Source organism: Vipera berus (genome assembly GCF_964194415.1).
Source record: "Vipera berus genome assembly, chromosome: 9".
NCBI lineage: Eukaryota > Metazoa > Chordata > Lepidosauria > Squamata > Viperidae > Vipera > Vipera berus.
Genome location: NC_138212.1, coordinates 20,452,271 through 20,472,678, shown reverse-complemented (window position 1 = coordinate 20,472,678; position 20,408 = coordinate 20,452,271). Strand labels below are relative to the sequence as shown.

The 20,408-nt window shown below is 40.9% G+C and overlaps 1 protein-coding gene across 1 annotated transcript in view; it reads left to right on the top strand.

Moving 5' to 3' along the window:
• ADGRB2 (adhesion G protein-coupled receptor B2) overlaps positions 1–20,408 on the top strand; it is a gene marked incomplete at both ends in the record, with an annotated part of 200,334 nt that overhangs the window by 73,744 nt on the left and 106,182 nt on the right. Inside the window, one exon of the mRNA XM_081334490.1 lies at positions 16,576–16,740. Coding sequence (XP_081190616.1) covers positions 16,576–16,740 — 165 coding nt within the window. The remainder of the gene's footprint in view (positions 1–16,575; positions 16,741–20,408) is intronic.

The following is a 20,408-nucleotide window of genomic DNA, read 5'->3' as shown; positions in this document are numbered from 1 at the left end:
GAACCATTAAAGTCGGTGTTTGATCTCCTGAGGTAGGGACTTTGGGGTTTTAGGTCAGGTCACTTGGTGGGGTGGGTGGGTGGGAACCATGACTGAAATGAGTTTAAGAGGACACCAGGGAAGGATTGCAGGGCTGTGTAGAAAGTTTTTAATGCCCGGTATCAACCAGGGCATCAGACTCATGAAGAAAAGCAACAAGGACTTTTCCCAAGTCATTTTAGAATTCAAGTAGCATTTTGCAGGAGCCACCCTCATTGGTTCAACATCCCCAAAAAGAAAACATGTAGCTAATGATTCAACCTTCACTAGTGATGGTTCACCTTGAAGAGAACAATTAAGTGCCCTTTAACCATATAATACGTTTTTGATCAAAAAGTCAAATTGGATCTATGACCAGAATCATACCTTGGTAGGGCTGTGGATAGCTCAAATTCAAAGGGAAAAAAGCACTCTTGTGTTTTGTTTTTTTTGGCAATTGCTGTGCCTTTTTCTGGGATTCTGTCATTCCTATGTTCGATTTACAGAAGTTTGGCCAACTTGTCTGAGCTCACAAACTACCTCTGATATCTTTCCCCGTTTAAATTTGGATCACTGCTCAGTACCACCAATTGTCAAATCTCTTGTTGAGATGGGTAGCTATAGAAATCAAATAAGGTTACATCCTGATGCTGTTCTAAATCCCTGAGTCATTCCAGTTCTGGTCAGCATGATACAAAAAAGATATCTGAGATCCTAGAAAAACTGCAGAGAAGAGCAGCAAAGACGGCAAGGGGTTTGGAGACTAAATCGTATGATGAGCTGTTGAGGCAGCTAGGTATGTCTAGCCTATCAAAAAGAAAGGATTGAGGTGGGGGACATCATAGCTATCGTCCAGTACTTGAGGAGCTAGAGAAGAGGGAGACAACTTATTCTCCAAAGGATCGGACGGGCAGGACAAGAAGCAATGGGTAAAAAGCTTGTTAAAGAGTGATCCAACCTAGAATTAAGGAGAAATTTCCTGACAGTGAGAAGAGAGCAATTAACCAGTGGAACTGCTTGCCTCCAGAAGTTGCGGGTGCTCCATCACTGGAGGTTTTCAAGAAGAGACTGAACAATCATTTGTCTGGATGATATAAGTTCTCCTGTTCAAGCAGGGAATTGGACTAGAAGACCTCCTTGGTCCAATCTTGTTATCTATGTTCTAAACAAGTCCCAAAGTGATTATTAACCACCACCACCCCCAATAACCATCATCTCTCACATCAGCTAACAATTCCATTGGGAGACAGCTGGACACCCTTTAATGTTCCCACATGTTGCTGGTCCCAACACTGAGCAACGTTGTTCAACAGAGCTGTTTCTCGGATATCTTGGTTGATAAAAGATGGGTGATACGTGTGAAATGAATATCTTCCTAAAGAGGAGGAAAGCTGTAATCAGTTGGTGAAGCAAAAAATAAAAATAAAAAATACATCTATTGTATTTTTTTCACTCATTTTTAAGCACTTATACAGGGTTCTTTTTTTCTTTTGATAATGTATTTTTGTGTTTTGTTCTTTTTTTCCTGTTCTCATTTTGAAAGCAATAAAATTTTATTTTAAAAAGTTGGGGAAGTGGGCTCCCGAGACAGAGCGTTCAGAGCTTTAGATTATGTTGCTGAGAAAACCATGCAGAGGAGGTGGCACTTCTACACCACTTGTCAAGGACTCCTTCATCTCCCTCCTTGGGTAAAGTCATACCAGTCTCTGCAAGTCCCGAAAAGCTTTTTTTGGAAGAGCAGCTTGCTGAGGATCTGGAGGGAAAGGTGATTCACAACAGCATACAATTGGCATGTCAAAAAGAGAACTCTGCATTAGAAATGGGAGGCTTCTATAGGTATAATGATACCTTACCTCTATTAGACCTGATTGGAAATCAGAAAATAGCAAACTGGCATTCAGGGTTTCATGACGCATGGCTCAGCCAATGCTGTCAAAGCCAAAAGGTGTTCGGTTTGATTTAGAATAGTGCGAACTGCAGCGTGTAGCACAAGCCAGCTGGCTGTGGCTTAGTGAACCATACCGAAGCAAACTATGGCCTAGCTCAGTTGGAACACAAGCCACAGAATCTATCTTTGGACATGCTGTTAAAAATAGCCACAAATGGAGGGAAAGGGACCAGATTGTTGTGTGGTAAGCATTGTGGTACATGCCAAATCTGCAGCATTTTTAATTGTATTGTATTCTTCATGGAGTAATTATCCTGCCTTGGACTCAGTGCAAGTTCCACTTAGCATCCCAAGATGAGGAAGTTATGACCACTCTCAGGCCAGCAATTACTCAGGTGTGTTTCAACCATTAATCTGCCAATGTCTGGGTCTCTAGAGGAATTGAGAGATCAGAATTTAAAAAACAAAGCAAGAGCAGAACGGTATAGTACAGGATAATCCTCTAGCAAAGCTGGAGTAATTTTAGAAGGTATTGTCAAATTTCAGGAAAGTCAAAGTATTTATTTCTTTGTTTGTAAAGTTTATTGGTCACCCATCTTACCACAGGGTACCTCTGGGCGGCTTACAGTATTAAAAAGATCAAACTATCAAAACCTATAGACAATATAAAATGTTATAAAGATACAAATGCTAATTAAAATGCAAGTTCTAATTAAAATAACAGAGTTGGAAGGGTCCCTGGAGGTCTTCTAGTCCAATGCCCTGCTCAGGGCAAGAGACCCTATCCATTCCAAGCAAGTGGGTGTCCAGTCTCTTCTTAAAAGCCACCAGTGATGGAGCACCCACAATTTCTGGGGGCAAGCTGTTCCACTGGTTTATTGTTCTGTCAAGAAATTTCTCCTTAGTTCTAGGTTGGTTCTCTCCTTGATAAGTTTCCATCCGTTGCTTCTTGTCCTGCCTTTTGGTCTTTCGGAAAATACATACATACATACTAGAACATCCTCTACTTTCAGATTAGACAAATACACAAAAATCTAAATTTCATACATACATGCATGCATGCATTCTCTGACAGTACACAGCGTTGTGTACTGAGTGCAATGAATGTCAGTAAACGAGCCACAGGAATCCTTTGCACATTTGTGTCATATGGTTATGTCAGTCTGATGTCATTGTAGCTTCTAATAGATGCTACTACTGGTCAGTCACAGGACTGTGGGATTCTGGGTCAGGGTATGGGAAATTGCTAATGCTGGCTAAGAACCCTTGACTGCTGGGTGTTGCAAAAATGATAAATGATTGACTGGACTTTGACAGATGTTTCTAGAAATTGAACCAGAGGCCTTGTGCATGCAGTACACATGGTCTCTCCATGGGCATCTGGTTACCCTTTCATAATCTTTGAGAAGAATATAAAAAGGCTGCAGATGTGAATGATGTTTGAGTGTTGTTTATGCCACTGATTTAATTTCACATCATGTTTTATCTTCATCCAATGATATGGGTTTCAGAATACAGATTTCACTAGGCTGGATAATTGTTGCACATTGCACGCACAATTGGCTTAATTGTACCACAATCTAGTTTGCCATAGACTGGTCTCTGTGTGTGTGTGTGTGTGAGTGGAGGGGGGGTGTTTTCTTTAAATTTGTTGTCATGTTTCATCCAATTATACTAAAGAAAATTTTAATTTTACTGGGTTTGTTTTTCCCCCCAAAAAAATAATGCTATGCTGTTCTAAGGTCCCTGAAAAAATACTGTATAGTACTGCAGAACGTGATTTTGATTTCATTTTGGAAAAAAAGAAAATTGTCTCTAGCAAAGCTTAAAGCAAAGCTTTGCATGTTTGTCATGCTTTGTGCTATAGTTTTCCGATTGTTTTCTTATTCTTGGCAACCCAGTCTGCTTTCTTTCTGCCCAGGGTTGAATTTATTTATAAAATCCCAAAGGGTAGGCCTGAGAAAGCGCTTATCTTTCAAAGCTGTGTTCATATAAATGTTTTTTTTTCATAGCTAGGAGAAAATGGAAAAAGAAGAAGAACAGCAAAGTAGGTTTTGGTTTTCAGGAATAGGAATGTTCTGTCCTCTTTAAATGGCAATTGTAAATCTTTTAAATTTATAGATCCTCTAAATAAACATATAAATAAAATTGTACTTCCAAAACAGCTGGAAAGTAGACAGTTTTTGAAAGGTTGATCTAAATTGCTGGAGAGAATCCCTTGCTGGCTTTTATTTATAAGACCTTTAGGGATTTAATTTGGGGACATTGCTATGTATGCTTTGATGTTATTAATGTACAGTAGCTGTTGCTACCATTTTAAAAAAATTCACATTAATTTGGGGGCCATTTTAGTCTCCCAAGCATGATGCTAAGAGAAATTTTGGAGGATAGTTCTGCATCCATGTCCAGCTAAGTCACAATTTTGCAATTTGTGGAGGAGCTGATGGAAAGGGAAAAATAATTGGTTCTGGACAGAAGAAAGAAAGCTGATGTTGAGCATATAACTGCAGGATGGATATTAGGATAGAAATATATTGGATGGCCTTGAGAAAGAGCATAAATAACTTACTGCCAATCTGCACTTAGCTGGAACTTTTCCCAACATATCACCTATTTATTTATTATATTTTTATCCACCTTTATTACTTTACATATAAGTAAGTCAAGACATCAAGCATATCTAATACTTCTTCCTCCTCCTATGTTCCTCACAACAACCACCTTGTGAGATGTGTTGGGCTGAAAGAGAGTGACAGGCCACACTGAATACAGATATTTCATTCAGCCAACAGGGGTCCCTTGTCAAGACCAGCCCAAGAATGACAGAGAGCAATCCAGCCAAAGTTCAGTTCTTTATCTGCTTATACCTAGTAGACAGAATCTTGCCAGACTAAACCTTTACTACTCTCAACCCAATGGATATAATTTGAGAGATTCTAGGGAGTGACTAACCTAACTCTCTTTCTCTATGTCTTTCTATCCAACTATGGGATATGCTGTCTCCTCCCTATCACCCTACCCCTTGGATTGTGTTCCTTTCTTCCTGAGAAAAAGCAACTTCACTGTAGTCCAGTGGTTGTCCTCCAGTGGCTGAGGAATTCTGGGAGTTGAAGTCCACAAATCATAAAAGGGCCAAGTCTGAAGACCCCTGCTGTAGTCCCACATCACATCATTAGACTATCAACAAGGTTCAACTAAACTATAATATGTTTGCCTATTTACAGTATAACTCAGTTCTGATTTTGAAATTTGGTATGGTTTCACACACTTCTCCAGCCTGGGTATTTGGTTGTGGTGTGGACCTTAACATTCAGAATTCCTAACTCCTGCATTCACTGTTGAGATTTGTAGAACTTGAAGACCACATGTCTTGAGGATGGACAGATTGAGCAAGATTTGCTCTGTTTTGTGAACTTAGCACAGTTGTGACATACTCAGTAAACCATTGTTTGGTAAACCATGGCTTAGCATGATGTGTCAACTCAATAATCCTCTATAGTTCTCTCCTTTAAAACCTGCATCAATTGACTTCAAAGTCCTAGTGTGGAAGCTGGCTTTACTAAGATCATCAAAGAGGCTGAGAACACAGAAGTCCATTGCAATTACAAAGGACAAGTGGTAACCCTCCTTCCTGCCCCTCCCACCATGCAAGTGGGGGAGAGATGTGCAATAATTGAATTTTAATCCCATTATAAATAGGACTTGCATTTCGAACTTGGCATTCCCTGGAATTCTTTCTAACTCCTTTCTTAGTTCTAACAATTAGTTTATTTATCAGAGATCTGATTCTTGAATCACTGTCTGAGCACCTTCCTGTTCTAATATCAGCTGAGAGACATTTGAGAAGTAATATTTCAAGGGAGAAGATCCTTACACCTTATGGTTCTTATTTTTATAAAAAACTTAATTATGGCATACTCATTTATATTTATATACCTGTTTTTTCTTTTTTACTTTACTTTCTTGGTGTTCCCATCTCTCATTTTTGTGAAGTGTGACTCACCCATCTTTTGTGAGGCCCCACTTTTGTAGACCTTCTGGAGGTAATCTGACAAGTGAGTAGAAATAACAAATGCAAACAAGCATGACTCAAATATTGTCAGCACCAGTTCATGCTATAATCCCAATTATTTTGGAAATTTATCACATGCATTTGAGGTCACAAAGGTTGAGGTATTTGAAAATCGGGCTATGGGAAGGCCTGCAGTCTAAGGAATCTATTGGTTGTGCTTCAGAAGCAAGAAAAATGCTAGATTCCAGTCTCTTAACAGAAGCTTTATTTGTGTTTCCCGTGCTTCTGGGTTAGCCAAGTTGATTATAGAAATGCACTAGCCAGCTTCTCTTCATCCTTCCAGTTTATGTTTTTTTTCCACTCTGGAGAAAGTGGGGAAATGGAGACCCCTTGGCCTTTCTCAATGAGTCCTAAAACAATCTCCAATCCTCTACTGTATCAGCACTCGTCATTCATCTTTCAAGGATCAGACCAAGTGTCATTGTCAGTACACTTAATATCAATTTCAAGTAATCATCTGAGTGATCTCACCCACTTGTATCCTAGAAGAGAGAATCATAGGGGTGGAAGAGCCCTTGAGGGTCTTTTAGATCAACCACTTGCTCAAGGCAAGAAATCTTATACCATCTTGGTCAAATGGTTGTCCAGTCTATTTTTGAAAACCTCCAGTGATGGAGCACGTAGAACTCTGGGAGGCAAGCTGTTTCATTGATTCATTGCTCTCACTGTCAGGAAATTTCTCCTTAGTTCTAGGCTGGATCTTTATTTATTTATTTATTTATTTATTTATTTATTTATTTATTTATTTATTTAATTGGATTTGTATACCGCCCTTTCCCGAAGGACTCAGGGCGGTTTACAGGGTAATTAAAACAAGAAATACAAAAATTAAAAACGATTAAAAAGATTACAACAGTCCCTGAAAAAGTAAAAAACCCCAATTAAAATTAAAATTAAAATTCTCAGCCTGGGCCAGAGAGCTCGAAGAGCCAGGTCTTCAGGTCCCGGCAGAATGAACGGAGGTCGGGGGCAGTCCTGAGCTCCACGGGCAGCTGGTTCCAGAGGGCAGGCGCACCCACTGAGAAGGCCCTATACCTGGGTGTTACCCACCAGCAATCTTTTACCAGCGGCACCCTGAGAAGACCCTGTGAGAGCGCACAGGACGAAGGGAACTTGATGCTGGCAGCAGGTGTTCCCTCAGATATCCTGGACCCAAGCCATTTAGGGCTTTATAGGTCATTACCAGCACCTTGAATCTCACCCGGAGGGCAACTGGAAGCCAATGCAGCTTTAACAAGCTTGCACCCATTATTTCTTGTCCTGCCTTCTGGCGCTTTGGAGAATAAGCCAACCCTCTAATCTCTGTGACAGCCCCTCAAGTAGTAAAAGACAGCTATCATGTCCTCCCTAATCCTTCTCTTTGATAGGCTAGACATACCTGGTTCCCTCAACCGTTCATCATATGATTTAGATTCCGGACCCTTTATTAACTTTGTTGCTGTTCTCTGCACACTTTCTAGAGTTTCAGCATTTTTTTTTGTATCGTGGTGACCAGAACTTTGAAGTGTGGTTTCACTTGTGTGGTATAAAGTGGTATTATCGCTTCTTGTGATCTTGGTGCTTTCCCTCTATTGATGCAGCTTAGGACTGCATTGGGGTTTTTTTGGCAGTTGCAGCACATTCCTGGCTCAATACTTGAGTGATGGTCCACAACTAAGATACCAAGACCGTTCTCACGGGCATCACTTTTGAGCCAGGCACCTCTATTCTATACCCATGAATTTGGTTTTTCCTGCCTGTGTGGGGGACCTTACTTTTCTCACCACTGAATTACATCTTGTTGGGTATTTAAAACTTGGGAAATGGAACTTATCTTGCAAAAGGAAACTCTCAAAGTAGTGTTCAGAAATTGATCTTGGAGAAATGATAAAAGATAGAAAATAGCCAACACACATCATCTTGCGTCTTTCTTCTAAGGCACTGAAAGAGATAAAATGTAAAATACTCATTTAGCAACATAGTTGTTTAACAACATCAGGTTGGGTCTTTCTGCTAGAGCACTGAAAGAGAAAATGTGAAATACTCATTTAACAACATAGTTCAATGTTATCAAGTTGGGTTCCATTCTTTGGACAAATGCTTCTCATTTCAACTTGACTTCAACAATAACTTACAGTTTTTCCAAGGATAACTTATAGTTTTTCCAAGGACGTCCCAGTGATCTTCATCTTCTCCATCCACCTCCTCTTTCTGCTTCCTTCAATCTTGCCAAGGATAGTTATACATCATCTTACATGTCCAAACTACGTGAGGTGCTGCTTACTGATCGTTACCTCCAGAGAGTAGCCAGTTTTTATTTGCTTCAGGATTGATTGACTAGTTCTTCTTGCAGTCCATGGTGCTCCTAGGAACCATTTCCAAATCCATAATTCAAAGGAGTTTATTCTCTTTCTCTTGCTCTTTCTCAGCCTCAGACTTTCACAGCCATACATTATCACTGTAAAGATCATTGTTTAAACAATTCTTTTTGTCATAGAACTATCTTTATCCCTCATGACTGTGTCTACATTTGTCATCGCCCTGAGAGTAATCTCCTCTTTACTTCTCCATCAAACTGTCCACTTTTAGTTATTTTTGAGTACATGAAAACAAAGCAGCTAATCATCCTCTTTTCTCAACTGTCAACTGTAAGTTCACTAATCAAGTGGCTGATACTACCTTTGTTTTCTACCATATAGTATTAACACAGATGTATTTATTTATTTATTTGATTTATAGAGTCGCCCATCTCAGGAAACGAGTCTGGGCGGCTTAATACAGATGTTCCACTGTCATAATGTTGTAGTAGTAGTAGTAGTTTATTAATTGATTAATCTTGTGACCTTAGTGATAAAATAAAATAAAGTAAGGTAAAATAAAATGTAGCACATACTTTCTGTAACAAAGTAGGTAGGAGGAAAGAGAATGATAAAATGCATATGTGGTAAGATAAGAAGTCAGTAATCAGATAAATGACTCTCCCTTAGAGGTTATCCCAATTTGTTCAAAGTGTCTTGTTCTTAGCATCACTTTCTTAGTTATAAACTTAGCATTCTGCATACAATATGAACATTTGAGCCCAGGAGGAAAATATGACAGTCTGTGGTTCAGATCCCAATGGGCTGTTCTTTCCAATAGCTCTGAGCTGAAGAAGCTTCTTGGATAACAAGCAACACATCTTCAAAGAGAAACAAGAAAGTCCAGTTGCCTCATGAAAAAACATCTTTGAGATAACTATGACCTGGATGACTGAGAATCTCCATAGACATTTATACATCCTTGTCGTTATTTTTCCATGTTTTGAATACTTTGTGTCTCCAAATTTACTACTAAGGATCATTTCTCATTCATTGTAAAAGTTTCTCAATTATTTTGACACACCTGAACTCAAGTTAGGAAATTGTAGTAGCACCACTCACATAAGACAAAGAAATAATTGCTGGGCTTCTACAAAGTACCCAGCCCATTTGGATCTCCTTTTGCACATTGTACAAATGCAATCATTGGACTAAATTATATACAGCAAAGTTGGATTAAGGGATTAGAACCAATTTAAACATTTCAGTGTGAGACGATGCATGAATGCTTATTAAAAATTCATAACCAATATTCCATTTCAGCCCTGAATTAAGATTCCAAAGGATTTTGATAGACTGGAACGCAACTGGAACCAACACAAGGGAAGTCAACGAAGATAAATGAAGGCCTTGCAATTCTGGTATAGATATTGATGGGGGAGATCAGACTTGGCAGCAGAAAATGCGAAGAAGATCCAACTGCTTCAGTGGATAAGCTGAATATAAGCCAGCAGTGTGATGCATCTGTTAAAAAAAAATAGAAAAGAAAAAAATTAGGCTACATTAAAAGAGATGGCATCCGGTCTATTTCAAAACTTAAAACCTACAAGAAATGTTTGAAGCAGCCAAATATTTTAAACCCAGGAAAGTGAAAGTTTGGGAGAGACCTCCTCCAGGCAGAAGATGGAGCAACATTATTTTTGGAGTAGAAATGTCAGTCACACAGATTTGGGCTGAATGTTAAAAAAAGCTTCCCAACCGAGAAAATTTTTCAACAGTGAAACAGCCTGCCTGGAAAACTGGCAGGGCTATGAGATGGACAGTCACTTGCCAGCAATACTGCAGTTTCATCCTTCATTGAAGATCCTGCAATGTGCAAGAGGCTGGACTAAATCACCTCCAAGGCCCCATTATGATTTAATGAGGCATCTTTATTGGTTCCTACCTATAGTAGCAGAAGCAGACTATGGCAGACAGCAGCTTTTGCACAGCTTCAGTGAGGAGAGGCCACCATCCTCACCAGCTGCTGAAAACTGCTTGGTGGAAACTACCCTGAGGTTTACTTTTTTCCCTGTTTTTGTCAACATTCATCTTGTCCTTTGGGTACTGGTGCTGTTCAAAAGAAGACGGCAGGCCAGGCTTGTGCAAGATGCACCAGCTCCGTTGACTACATGCAGCTCACAGCCGTTTCTTTTGAGCTGCCAGACCTCTAAGGGAGGCCAAGTGGTACCATCTGGTCTACCGGAAAGGCTGTTTTTTTCTTCGTTACTAATTTTAGATTTTTGTGCTTTAGGATTTGGGGCTTATAAGAGGATTCCATATCTCTGGCTAATGAGAAGATCAGGTCTCATGTTGTGATTCAGGGTCAGCCTGTGGGTTCGGCAGTTGGGTCGGACGATTCAGAGGAGGAGGAGGGGGGTGTTGGAGACCTTGCTGAGGATAGTATTGAGGCTCCGCAGAGCCCTCAGCCAGGCCCCTCCCATCTGGTCATGACGCAGACCCAGCTGTGTGAGCCTGACAGCGTGGATGAAGATGACCCACAGCTGGCCCTGTTCAAGGACGCCCGACGCAGGAGGCAGTCAATCAGGAGTAAACAGAGGAAGGCAATGGGGCACCTCGGAAGCAGGCAGAGAGAAGCCACGCCCTGAACTGTTTAAAAGGGGAATGTGTGGGAGGGCTGGTTTGCTGAAGGCAACCATTTGAATAGCTCCTGTTTCATGGTTCATGTCTTGTTTTGCTCTGTTTTATGTTAATAAATTTGGCAGGCTTAGTTCCAGCCTCTTGCCAATTGTAAAGGGGTTGTCCCTGCCTTTTCTGCAGGGCCGGTAGTAGGCTGGTACAGAACATCTTACCACAAAGGGTGACTAACTATGGGGCAGTAGTCTCAACAGCTGGCAGGACCTTATCCACCTTCTCTGGATTCAGAAGCTTGAGGATGAGTAGAGGGGTGTCAAAGCTCTAAGCTAAACAGAGAAGGGGGAAAAAACTTGGAAGAAGATAATGCCAAGCATTTCACAAAATTGCTGAAAAAGTTATAGTTCTGTACAGGAATATTTCCAGAAGTCAACGTAGGTTTGTTTTTAGAATTGGCAGAGACAAATATAAAGGAGTCCAGATTAAGGAAACATCCTGACCGGTAAAGGGAGAGACATCATGAGTTAGGCAGGGAAACCATTCTCAGTTGCCACGTGTTGTTCTTCAAAAGTTTACTTTTCCACTTTCTTGGTCTAAGGTTGATTTTCATCAGAAACATAATGTTGGCACTCAGCATACTACTTCACCAAATCCACCATCTCTCATTTATATCTAGGCTGAGCAAGACTCAAGATCCTCACTGGATAGCTTTATGTTTATAAGATCGAGAATAAAATGGAATCTTACTGGGGGAAAATGCTCAAGCCTAAATCTGGGCAATGTTGGCGAGAAGGAATTAGTCAAAGTGATGAAGAAGAATGGGAAAGGGTAATGGAGTTGTATTATCACTGATGATGCTGTATTCCTTTTTTTTGGGGGGGAACACTGAGGCCAAATCTAACCATCATAGGTCACCAATATACCGGCAGCACCTTCTCTAAGATGAAGAGACGAAGAAGGAGAAGCTGCAGCTGCTTTCCAGAGCCTTATTTTTTTTTTTAAAATTCCATTTATATCCCGCCCTGCTCCGAAGACTCAGGGTGGCTTACAAGCTTAGCAGTAGCCTGCTTATTAGGGCTTTTGCCCCCCCCCCAAGCGGCATTATTACAAAGTCAGCTTAATTGCCCCCAAAAATCTGGGTCCTCATTTTACCTACCTGGGAAGGATGGAAGGCTGAGTCAACCTTGAGCCTGGTGGGATGCGAACCTGCACTAATTGCAGGCAGCTGGTGTTACTTAAGGAGGCATTAGCCCACTGCTCCACCAAGGCTTTGTTATCTCCTAGCATTGGGTTACAAAAGATTTTTCCCAGTCCCAGCACACTTTTCCCTCTGCTTGTCTTTCCCTCTTTCTGGATAACAGAGGGAAAGGGAGAACTGAGGACATCCAAGATAAGAGCCTTGGTGGAGCAGTGGGCTAATGCCTCCTTAATTAACACCAGCTGCCTGCAATTAGTGCAGGTTCGCGTCCCACCAGGCTCAAGGTTGACTCAGCCTTCCATCCTTCCGAGGTAGGTAAAATGAGGACCCAGATTGTTGGGGGCAATTAAGCTGACTTTGTAATAATGCCGCTTGGGGGGTGTATGAAAGCCCTAATAAGCAGGCATACATAGAATGAAGGCTACTGCTAAGCTTGTAAGCCGCCCTGAGTCTTCGGAGAAGGGCGGGATATAAATGGAATTAAAATTAAAATTAAAATTAAATTAAAATAAGTAATAGCTTTTGGACACCACAGATTGGAGGATTCTACAAGCAAGGAATACACAGCCTAGAATTGAATTTAGCAGGCTTAAAAAAACAACTCCCCGGAAAACAGCAGTCTTTTCAAGACTTCTTCTCTGAGTTTCAAAGCCTCTTCCAGACTTTCCTCCTTTTCAGATACTTTCCTATGATGAGGTGGCATCAAGGCTTGCTTTTCTCCTTTTTCCTGTACTTGTTAAATAGTACTTAGAATTAAGATAAATGCATGAGAGAGCTCTGGACCAGGAACTGAAATGTCATCTTGTGCCTTGTTGCTGGCTTCATCTGAAGCAACTTGTCGCATCACATTTGCTGCTTCTGCTGGCAAAAACAGCAGAACAACAGTTCAGAGTCACAGAGGTGAATAGCAATTCTTCTTCAGACAGAGCTGCTGTTCACAATGGCTTATTGCTCCATACATTCTTGGTCTGCGGAGAAGTGAAAAAGGATATTAAATTTAACCCCGGGGTCTCACTGCTGGATCTTTGTTCCTGAGCAATGAATTCATACCCCAATATTTTTTTAAAAATGTATATAAATCTAATTAAATTAAATTAAATTAAAATTAAAGTTTATTATAAATTAAAAAACAAATACAAACAAAATTTTGAGGAAGGAAGGAAGGAAGGAAGGAAGGAAAGAAGGAAGGAAGGAAGGAAGGAAGGAAGGAAGGAAGGAAGGAAGGAAGGAAGGAAGGAAGGAAGGAGAAAGTAGTGACTTCTGATTTTTTTCACTGCAGTGGAATACAAAAAAAAGTTACAACCTACAGTCCTTGTATAACAACACAAAATCATTGCAATTGTCAAAACACAAAGTTAGAATTTTATATTTTTTTTCATTTTTGAGTACAAAAACCAGAAGTAGTTTCCAAATAGAAACAAAATTAGATTTTTTTCTCTTAATTAGCATAGCCAATTTTGCCCTCTCTGCCACTCTATCATCTTTATTGTCACCATCCATTGTACAAATTAGTGTACCTTTCTATATTTGTGCATATACATTTTTTGCTGCTGTTAACATACATAGTAAGTTCCAAATTTTTGTTCAAACTCTTTGTCCATCAAACCTAAAAGGAAAAAATTAGGGGTTCATTTTTATATTTAAAAATCTTCTGAATTAGTATACAAATCTGATCCCAATATTCTTTTGGTTTGTCACAACTCCAGCAGAGATGATAGACAGAACTTCAATATAAAAAAATATGTGGACAAACAGATTTAAGTTCACACTGGCTTACACTCATGCCCCAATCTTGTTATAATTTGGGATTTTCCCTCTCTCAACATTGGCTGCTTCTGATAGGACCGGCTAGCGAGGAAATGCACAATGTTGTTGCCTTGGACTATCGCAAAATGTGGCTAGGAGAAGAATAGGAGATGCAGTTATCATTTCTGCATTAATGTCTTGCCCTGCATAACTGGGCAAAAATAAAAGAAGTAAGAATTACAAAAGTTGCATTAAGGTAACTTTAATGCTTTTTTGGGAGAAATACAGTATATTTGTGTTTTTTTGTATTTAAATATTTGCAACCATAGGTTTTTAGCAAACTACGTCAAAAATCACAGCAATCATGTTAGTTCAATACATCCCCTCAAACATTAACAGCTGCTATTTGCCAGTGTGTTACAGTATTTCATATCTTCCTTACAGCCGTTGCAAACAATGCAACTTGTTTCGTTACATGTTCATCTCCACCAGGCAACAGAAAATATATTTTTTTTCCTTCCAAACTAAAACTAATATAGTTGAAGTAACAAGGGCGTAATTAATCTAGCTCTAAGTTCCTGATAAAGTTTGTTATGAAATAAGGGTCAAATCTTCCACTTGTAAGTTATTACAAATGCATAAAAGGTGTGTAGTTCTCTATCGTTTGTAACTTCGATCCAGAGAGACTGTTGGCAATACAGAATCCCAGAACCAAGTTCTAAGGAATCCTCAGACTCCTTTATAACGAGTTAAGTCCATTAAGGCAGAGATTCTTTTGAATCCTTTGAAAAGCCTCTTGGCAGATTTCTTCCTGCTTGGGCTGAGCAGCCATTTATGAGATAAACCGTCAATTGTTTTGTCTGCTGTTCTCTGTTTTCTGTTCCTTTGCAGCCTTCCCGTAATCTCCCACCATCAGCTGCTTATTTTATTCAGTAGATAATTTCAGTTTTGAAGTCTAAGCACGCACCTTAATTTTAACTGTCAGTCATTTGCATCATAAAACTCATCAAGCACTTGTCTGAAAAACCTGTCCCGTGAAAGACTCCCCCCCTTCCAAAAGGGACCTTCTGAGAAGAACATACCATAGTTATGTTCATAATGGACTTAACTCGTTATAAAGGAGTCTGAGGATTCCTTAGAATTTGGCTCTGGGATTCTGTATTGCGAACAGTCTCTCTGGATCAAAGTTACAAACGATAGAGAACTACACACCTTTTATGCATTTGTAATAACTTACAAGTGGAGGATTTGACCCATTGCTTATTTCATAACAAACTTTATCAGGAACTTAGAGCTAGATTCATTATGCCCTTGTTACTTCAACTATATTAGTTTTAGTTTGGAAGGAAAAAAATATATTTTCTGTTGCCTGGTGGAGATGAACATGTAACGAAACAAGTTGCATTGTTTGCAACGGCTGTAAGGAAGATATGAAATACTGTAACACACTGGCAAATAGCAGCTGTTAATGTTTGAGGGGATGTATTGAACTAACATAATTGCTGTGATTTTTGATGTAGTTTGGTAAAAACCTATGGTTGCAAATATTTAAATACAAAAAAAACACAAATATACTGTATTTCTCCCCAAAAAATAAATATACTGTCTAGAGAAGGAGAGCCTGGGGTGGAGTCAAAAGAGGAATCAGCACAGAGTCTTTATGTAGCCACAAACAGACTAAATCCAACCCTCCCTTGAATTCTGTTAACCCTTACCTAGTGCCAAAATCCTGCTAACCATCAATTGAATAGATTCTTACCAGATGCTCGTGGTATGCCGTGACCGAGACCTGCCTCGCCTTTACCGTCTTCAGGGACGACTTCAGTTTAGTTTGAACCTCACATCAGGTCCTGGTCTTTTGCACCTGGCAACTATTATTAAAGTTAACAAATGTGATAAAACATGGGGATAATTAACAAAGTTAGGCAGAACTTGCTACCACAGCCTTCCCCATATATAAACAGTGAGGATCAGTTACTTTAAAATATTTTATTTTACATTTTATATATTTTTATATTTCTCCTATGCTCAAACATTTCAGAGATTGTTGTCCTTACTAAGTAGGTTTCACCGGTAACTCTGTCCTCTCTTCATTTCAATCTTTCTCTTCTATGTGAAGCTGGAAACTATGACCTAACCAGCATTTTTCAGTCTCGACCACTTTAAAATGTGTGGACTTCAACTCCAAGAATTTCCCCAGCCACCATACATCTTAAAACTGCTGAGGTTGAGAAACACTATTGTAAACTATGGTGTACCGTGAATTGAAAAAATCTGGTTTACATTATGTTGGTCACTGTATTTTCCTGCCTATTTTTCACCCACTTCCTTCTCGTGGTGCATGATGTGGTTGTTGCTAGGAGCCTGCTGAGTTGTATCATTCTTCTTTTAAGGAAAATACATTGTAGAACTCAAGACAGTGGTTCATCTAGACCAGGGGTGTCAAACTGCCGGCCCGCAGGCCGGAGCGTCACGGAGAAACCGCGCCCATCCCATTGCTGGCAATGGGAAAAAGTTCTGATACATCGTGCGACGTCACATGACGTCACGAGTTTGACATGTCTGATCTAGACCATCTTATTGTTCATTCTGCTGAAGATAAGTTTGAGGAGAAGCTTCATGAGGGATTCCTACTTTGGGAACTAGAGGGGATGGAGATGATGGTGGTTTGAACTGAAAGAAGAACATCTTGAATTACACAATTCTTCATGAAAGGACTTTTGCTTGTGCTTCTTTGTGACAGTGGAAGGCCAATGGCTGGACTGGGGATCTTGGAGCCGGTGCTCAGTGACATGTTCCAATGGGACTCAGCAGCGAACCCGCAAATGCAGTGTCTTGGCTCATGGCTTGGCAGAGTGCAAAGGAGCTCATGCTGATGCCAGGGAGTGTTACAATCCAGAATGTTCAGGTAAGGGGGCTGTCTTTATTCACTGTCTTTAAAAAAATCAGGCAAAGGCCTGGGATATCATCCCCCACGCAGCTCAGCGAGATTGAGGAAGCACGAATTACAGATTGCAGAAAGGGATCGCTAATGGTTTCTTGTTGCTGTTTTTCATTCTGTTCTGTTGGGTCCAGTTCTTGGAGACAGGTCCAGGATAACTCCCCATGGTCAACTTGTCCCAGCCGTCTCACCGTGGTTGACTCGCCCTTGCTGACTCGCCACGGCCAACTCGCTGCGGAACAATTCGGTGCGGGATAACTCAAGAGAAGGACGAGTGAATTACAGCAGGCCTCATCTTGCTTTAGGTTTGAACCTTCTCAGGTTACAAGTCTTCGAGGCTGGGTTGAGCCAGAGCAAGGAGTCCCTTGTCCCTCCTGCCCCTCTCTTGAGTTATCTCGCATTGAATTGTCCCACGGCGAGTTGCCCTGCAGCAAGGCGGCTGGGAGGAGTCAGCTACAGCGAGTTGTCCCGTTCCACTTGGAGACTGCCTGGAGAAGCCCCTGCAGTTTTCTCGACAAGATTTTCAGGAAGGGTTTGCCATTGCCTGCTTCCTAGGGCTGAGAGAAAATAGCTGGCCTAAAGTCATTCAGCAGGCTTCGTGCTTACGATAGGTTTGGAAGTCGTGATCTCCTAGATTCTAGCCTAATACCTCACTGTGATACCAAACTGGGTCTCCCGTCTGATGCTAGTCTTGGATAAATACAGCTTCTTGGAAACTGCAAGGGGACTTTTTAGCCCTCATTTATTGTGAGGTGGAATTTCTTTCACTGAGTTTGAAAAGTTTCTTCCATCTGGGCCAATTTGCTTCTCATGACATGGGTCCCCAGACTGTGGGCCATGGCCCACTGCCGGGCCACTGCCTATTGGCCACCAGGCCACCTGAGTGGCTGGCCAGTGCAGGCATGGGCAAAGCCCTTCGCACGAGCATTGCAGGCATTCGCACCCCCTTTTGCGCAAGTGTCACTGGCGTTTGGGGCCACAACTGCATGAGCATTGCAGGTGTTCGCGGCCCCATTCACACAAGCGTTGCATGCATATGCTGCCCCTCTCATCCGAGCATTGCGGGTGTTTGCGGCCCCATTTGCGCGAGCATCATAGATGCTTGCTGCCCTACTTGCGTGAGCGCTCATGGCCCCACTCGCGCGAACAACAGGTGTTCATTCAGATGCACGTGAGCTTGCATTCACACATCCCCAACAAAACCATCCCTTCTTTCCTCCCTCCCCCCCAATCCCCAAAGGTTGTGGAACTATGAGCTAGGTGACCAATGGATGTTCCATCTGCTTTTTGATTGAGGATGTTCAATCTCCCTTTTGCTCCTTTCTCAGTCTATTCCTAATTTCTCACGGGAAGAATCACTCAGTCAATTTGTGGGAAAACTTGTTATTCAGGAAGTGCTGCCAGGCATAAATTCCTGGCTGAGGAATTCTGGGAGTTGAGGTCCACAAGTCATAAAAGGGCCAGGTTTGAAGACCCCCTGGTTAAAAATCTTTCTCACTGCACAGCTGTTCTGCCTTCAGATGCGGCATTTAGCAAAGTTTACTTCTGCTTAATACAGTTGTTTGAAATTGACACCTCATGGTTTGTCCCATGTCAAAGCAGTAATCAGTAGTCATCTGGGTAAGGTCCACAGTACCCTTTTAAACAGGAAAGAAGTTAGTTGTTCATACCACCACCAATATAGCCAATTGGCAAATGCTGACAGTACGAAACCACTGTCCAGCAGGGAAGTCCCTGGGAGAAGATGCAAGTGTGTCAAAGGCTGCAAGAGGCAGATGTGCCTATTGTGATCACACATACACCAAAGGGATGGGGCCTTGATTGACCAGCATGTTGAAGATTTTGACTCACCCCTTCCTTCTAAGACTTAAGCATTTGATAAATATTTGATTTCCATTTCCTGGATTTGTTGCTCTCTAACTACAACTTTACCATTTCTTCCTCACTGCCCAAGGTGATATATCTCTTGAAGGAGTCTGAGGTTGCCGAATTCAACAAATAATTTTTGAACAGCTCTTCCCCACTGTCTCATTGATCTCAGGACCTTGATGAGGAAAATGAAGTCTCCAGTCAAGAAAAAGCAGCGATTTATTTAGGGTTTTGTTTTTTTGGGTTTTTTTTTAAAAATGCTACCAAGCTGATTTGCCAGTTTGGCCTACAGGCATTTCTAAAAACAAACAAACAAAGCAACTGAGATGAAACAGCAGAAAAAAAAAGATAGCATTTAGCTAGCATTTTAAATTCACCAAGGATGAGAGATGAATAGAATTTAATTTATTTATTTCACTTTTATCAAGCATTTATTTTAATGAGCTCAAGTAAGCATGGGGTGCCAGTTCTTGTTTTATTCTCCCAACAACAGGTGTGAGATAAGTTTGTGTGACAAAAAACAAAACAAAAACAAAAATGTTTGGCCCAAAGACGTTCAATGGTTGAGTTTAGAGAGGAGTGGAATGCAAAATGTCAAATCTGAATTGTTTGACATCCAAAACCACCTTGTTTTGACCTCAGAATAGTCGTTTCAGCGGCAAATAATCCCTTTGCAATTTAAAACAAATTCATTTGATTAGTCTGAAGGTGTTTTGTGATAGAAATAGAGCTATTTCTTAATTGGCCCTGACCACTTTGAACCTGAGACAAAACCTCTTTTGAACTTGGAACTCATGTACTCAAAATTACTCTTTCATGCTCAATCCAAGATGTTTCAAATTCAAGATATTTTGCACCATATATTAACCCTTAAATCTCTCTGGCTCCATCAAAGTCCAATCGTTGCCAAAAATGTACAGGTAGTCCTCAAATTATGACCTCAATTGAACCCAAAATTTCTGTTGCTAATCAAGACAGCGGTTAGGTGAGTTTTGCCCCATTTTACGACCTCTCTTGCCACAGTTGTTAAGTGAGGCAGTGCAGTTGTTAAATTAGTAACATGGTTAAGTGAACCTGGCTTCCCCATTGACTTTGCTCGACAGAAGGTCGCAAAAGGTGATCACATGACCCCGGAACACTGCAACCGTCATCAATACATGCCAGTTGCCAAGCGTTTGAATTTTGATTATGTAATCATGGGGAGGCTGCAACAGTTATGAGTGTGAAAAATGGCTATAAGTCACTTTTCCAGTGGTATTCTAGCTTTGGTCACTAAATGAACTCGTGTAAGTTGAGGACTTACAACTGTATTAAGCAGAAGTAAGCTTTGCTAAATGCCGCATCTGAAGGCAGAACAGCTGTGCAGTGAGAAAGATTTTTAACCAGGGGGTCTTCAAACTTGGCCCTTTTATGACTTGTGGACCTCAACTCCCAGAATTCCTCAGCCAGGAATTCTGGGAGCTGAAGTCCACAAGTCATAAAAGGGCCAAGCTTGAAGAGCCCCGATTTTAACTCTGTCATGAAATGTTTTCATGCTTTGATCTTGGGAAGTCTTCTGCTAAGGAGTGGCCATGATGTGGGACCCAAAGTCTTCCTTGCTACATCAGGAATACCTGGAGAATGACTGCTGACCTGGATGGTAGCGAATGGGAAGAAGATAGCCTGTAAGGACTTCAAAATCCTGACTCCTTTCCTTGGCAAACAGTACACCTCTCAGCTTTTATGAGCCCAATTTCAAACTATGCCAGAGAATCCTGGCTTGATAT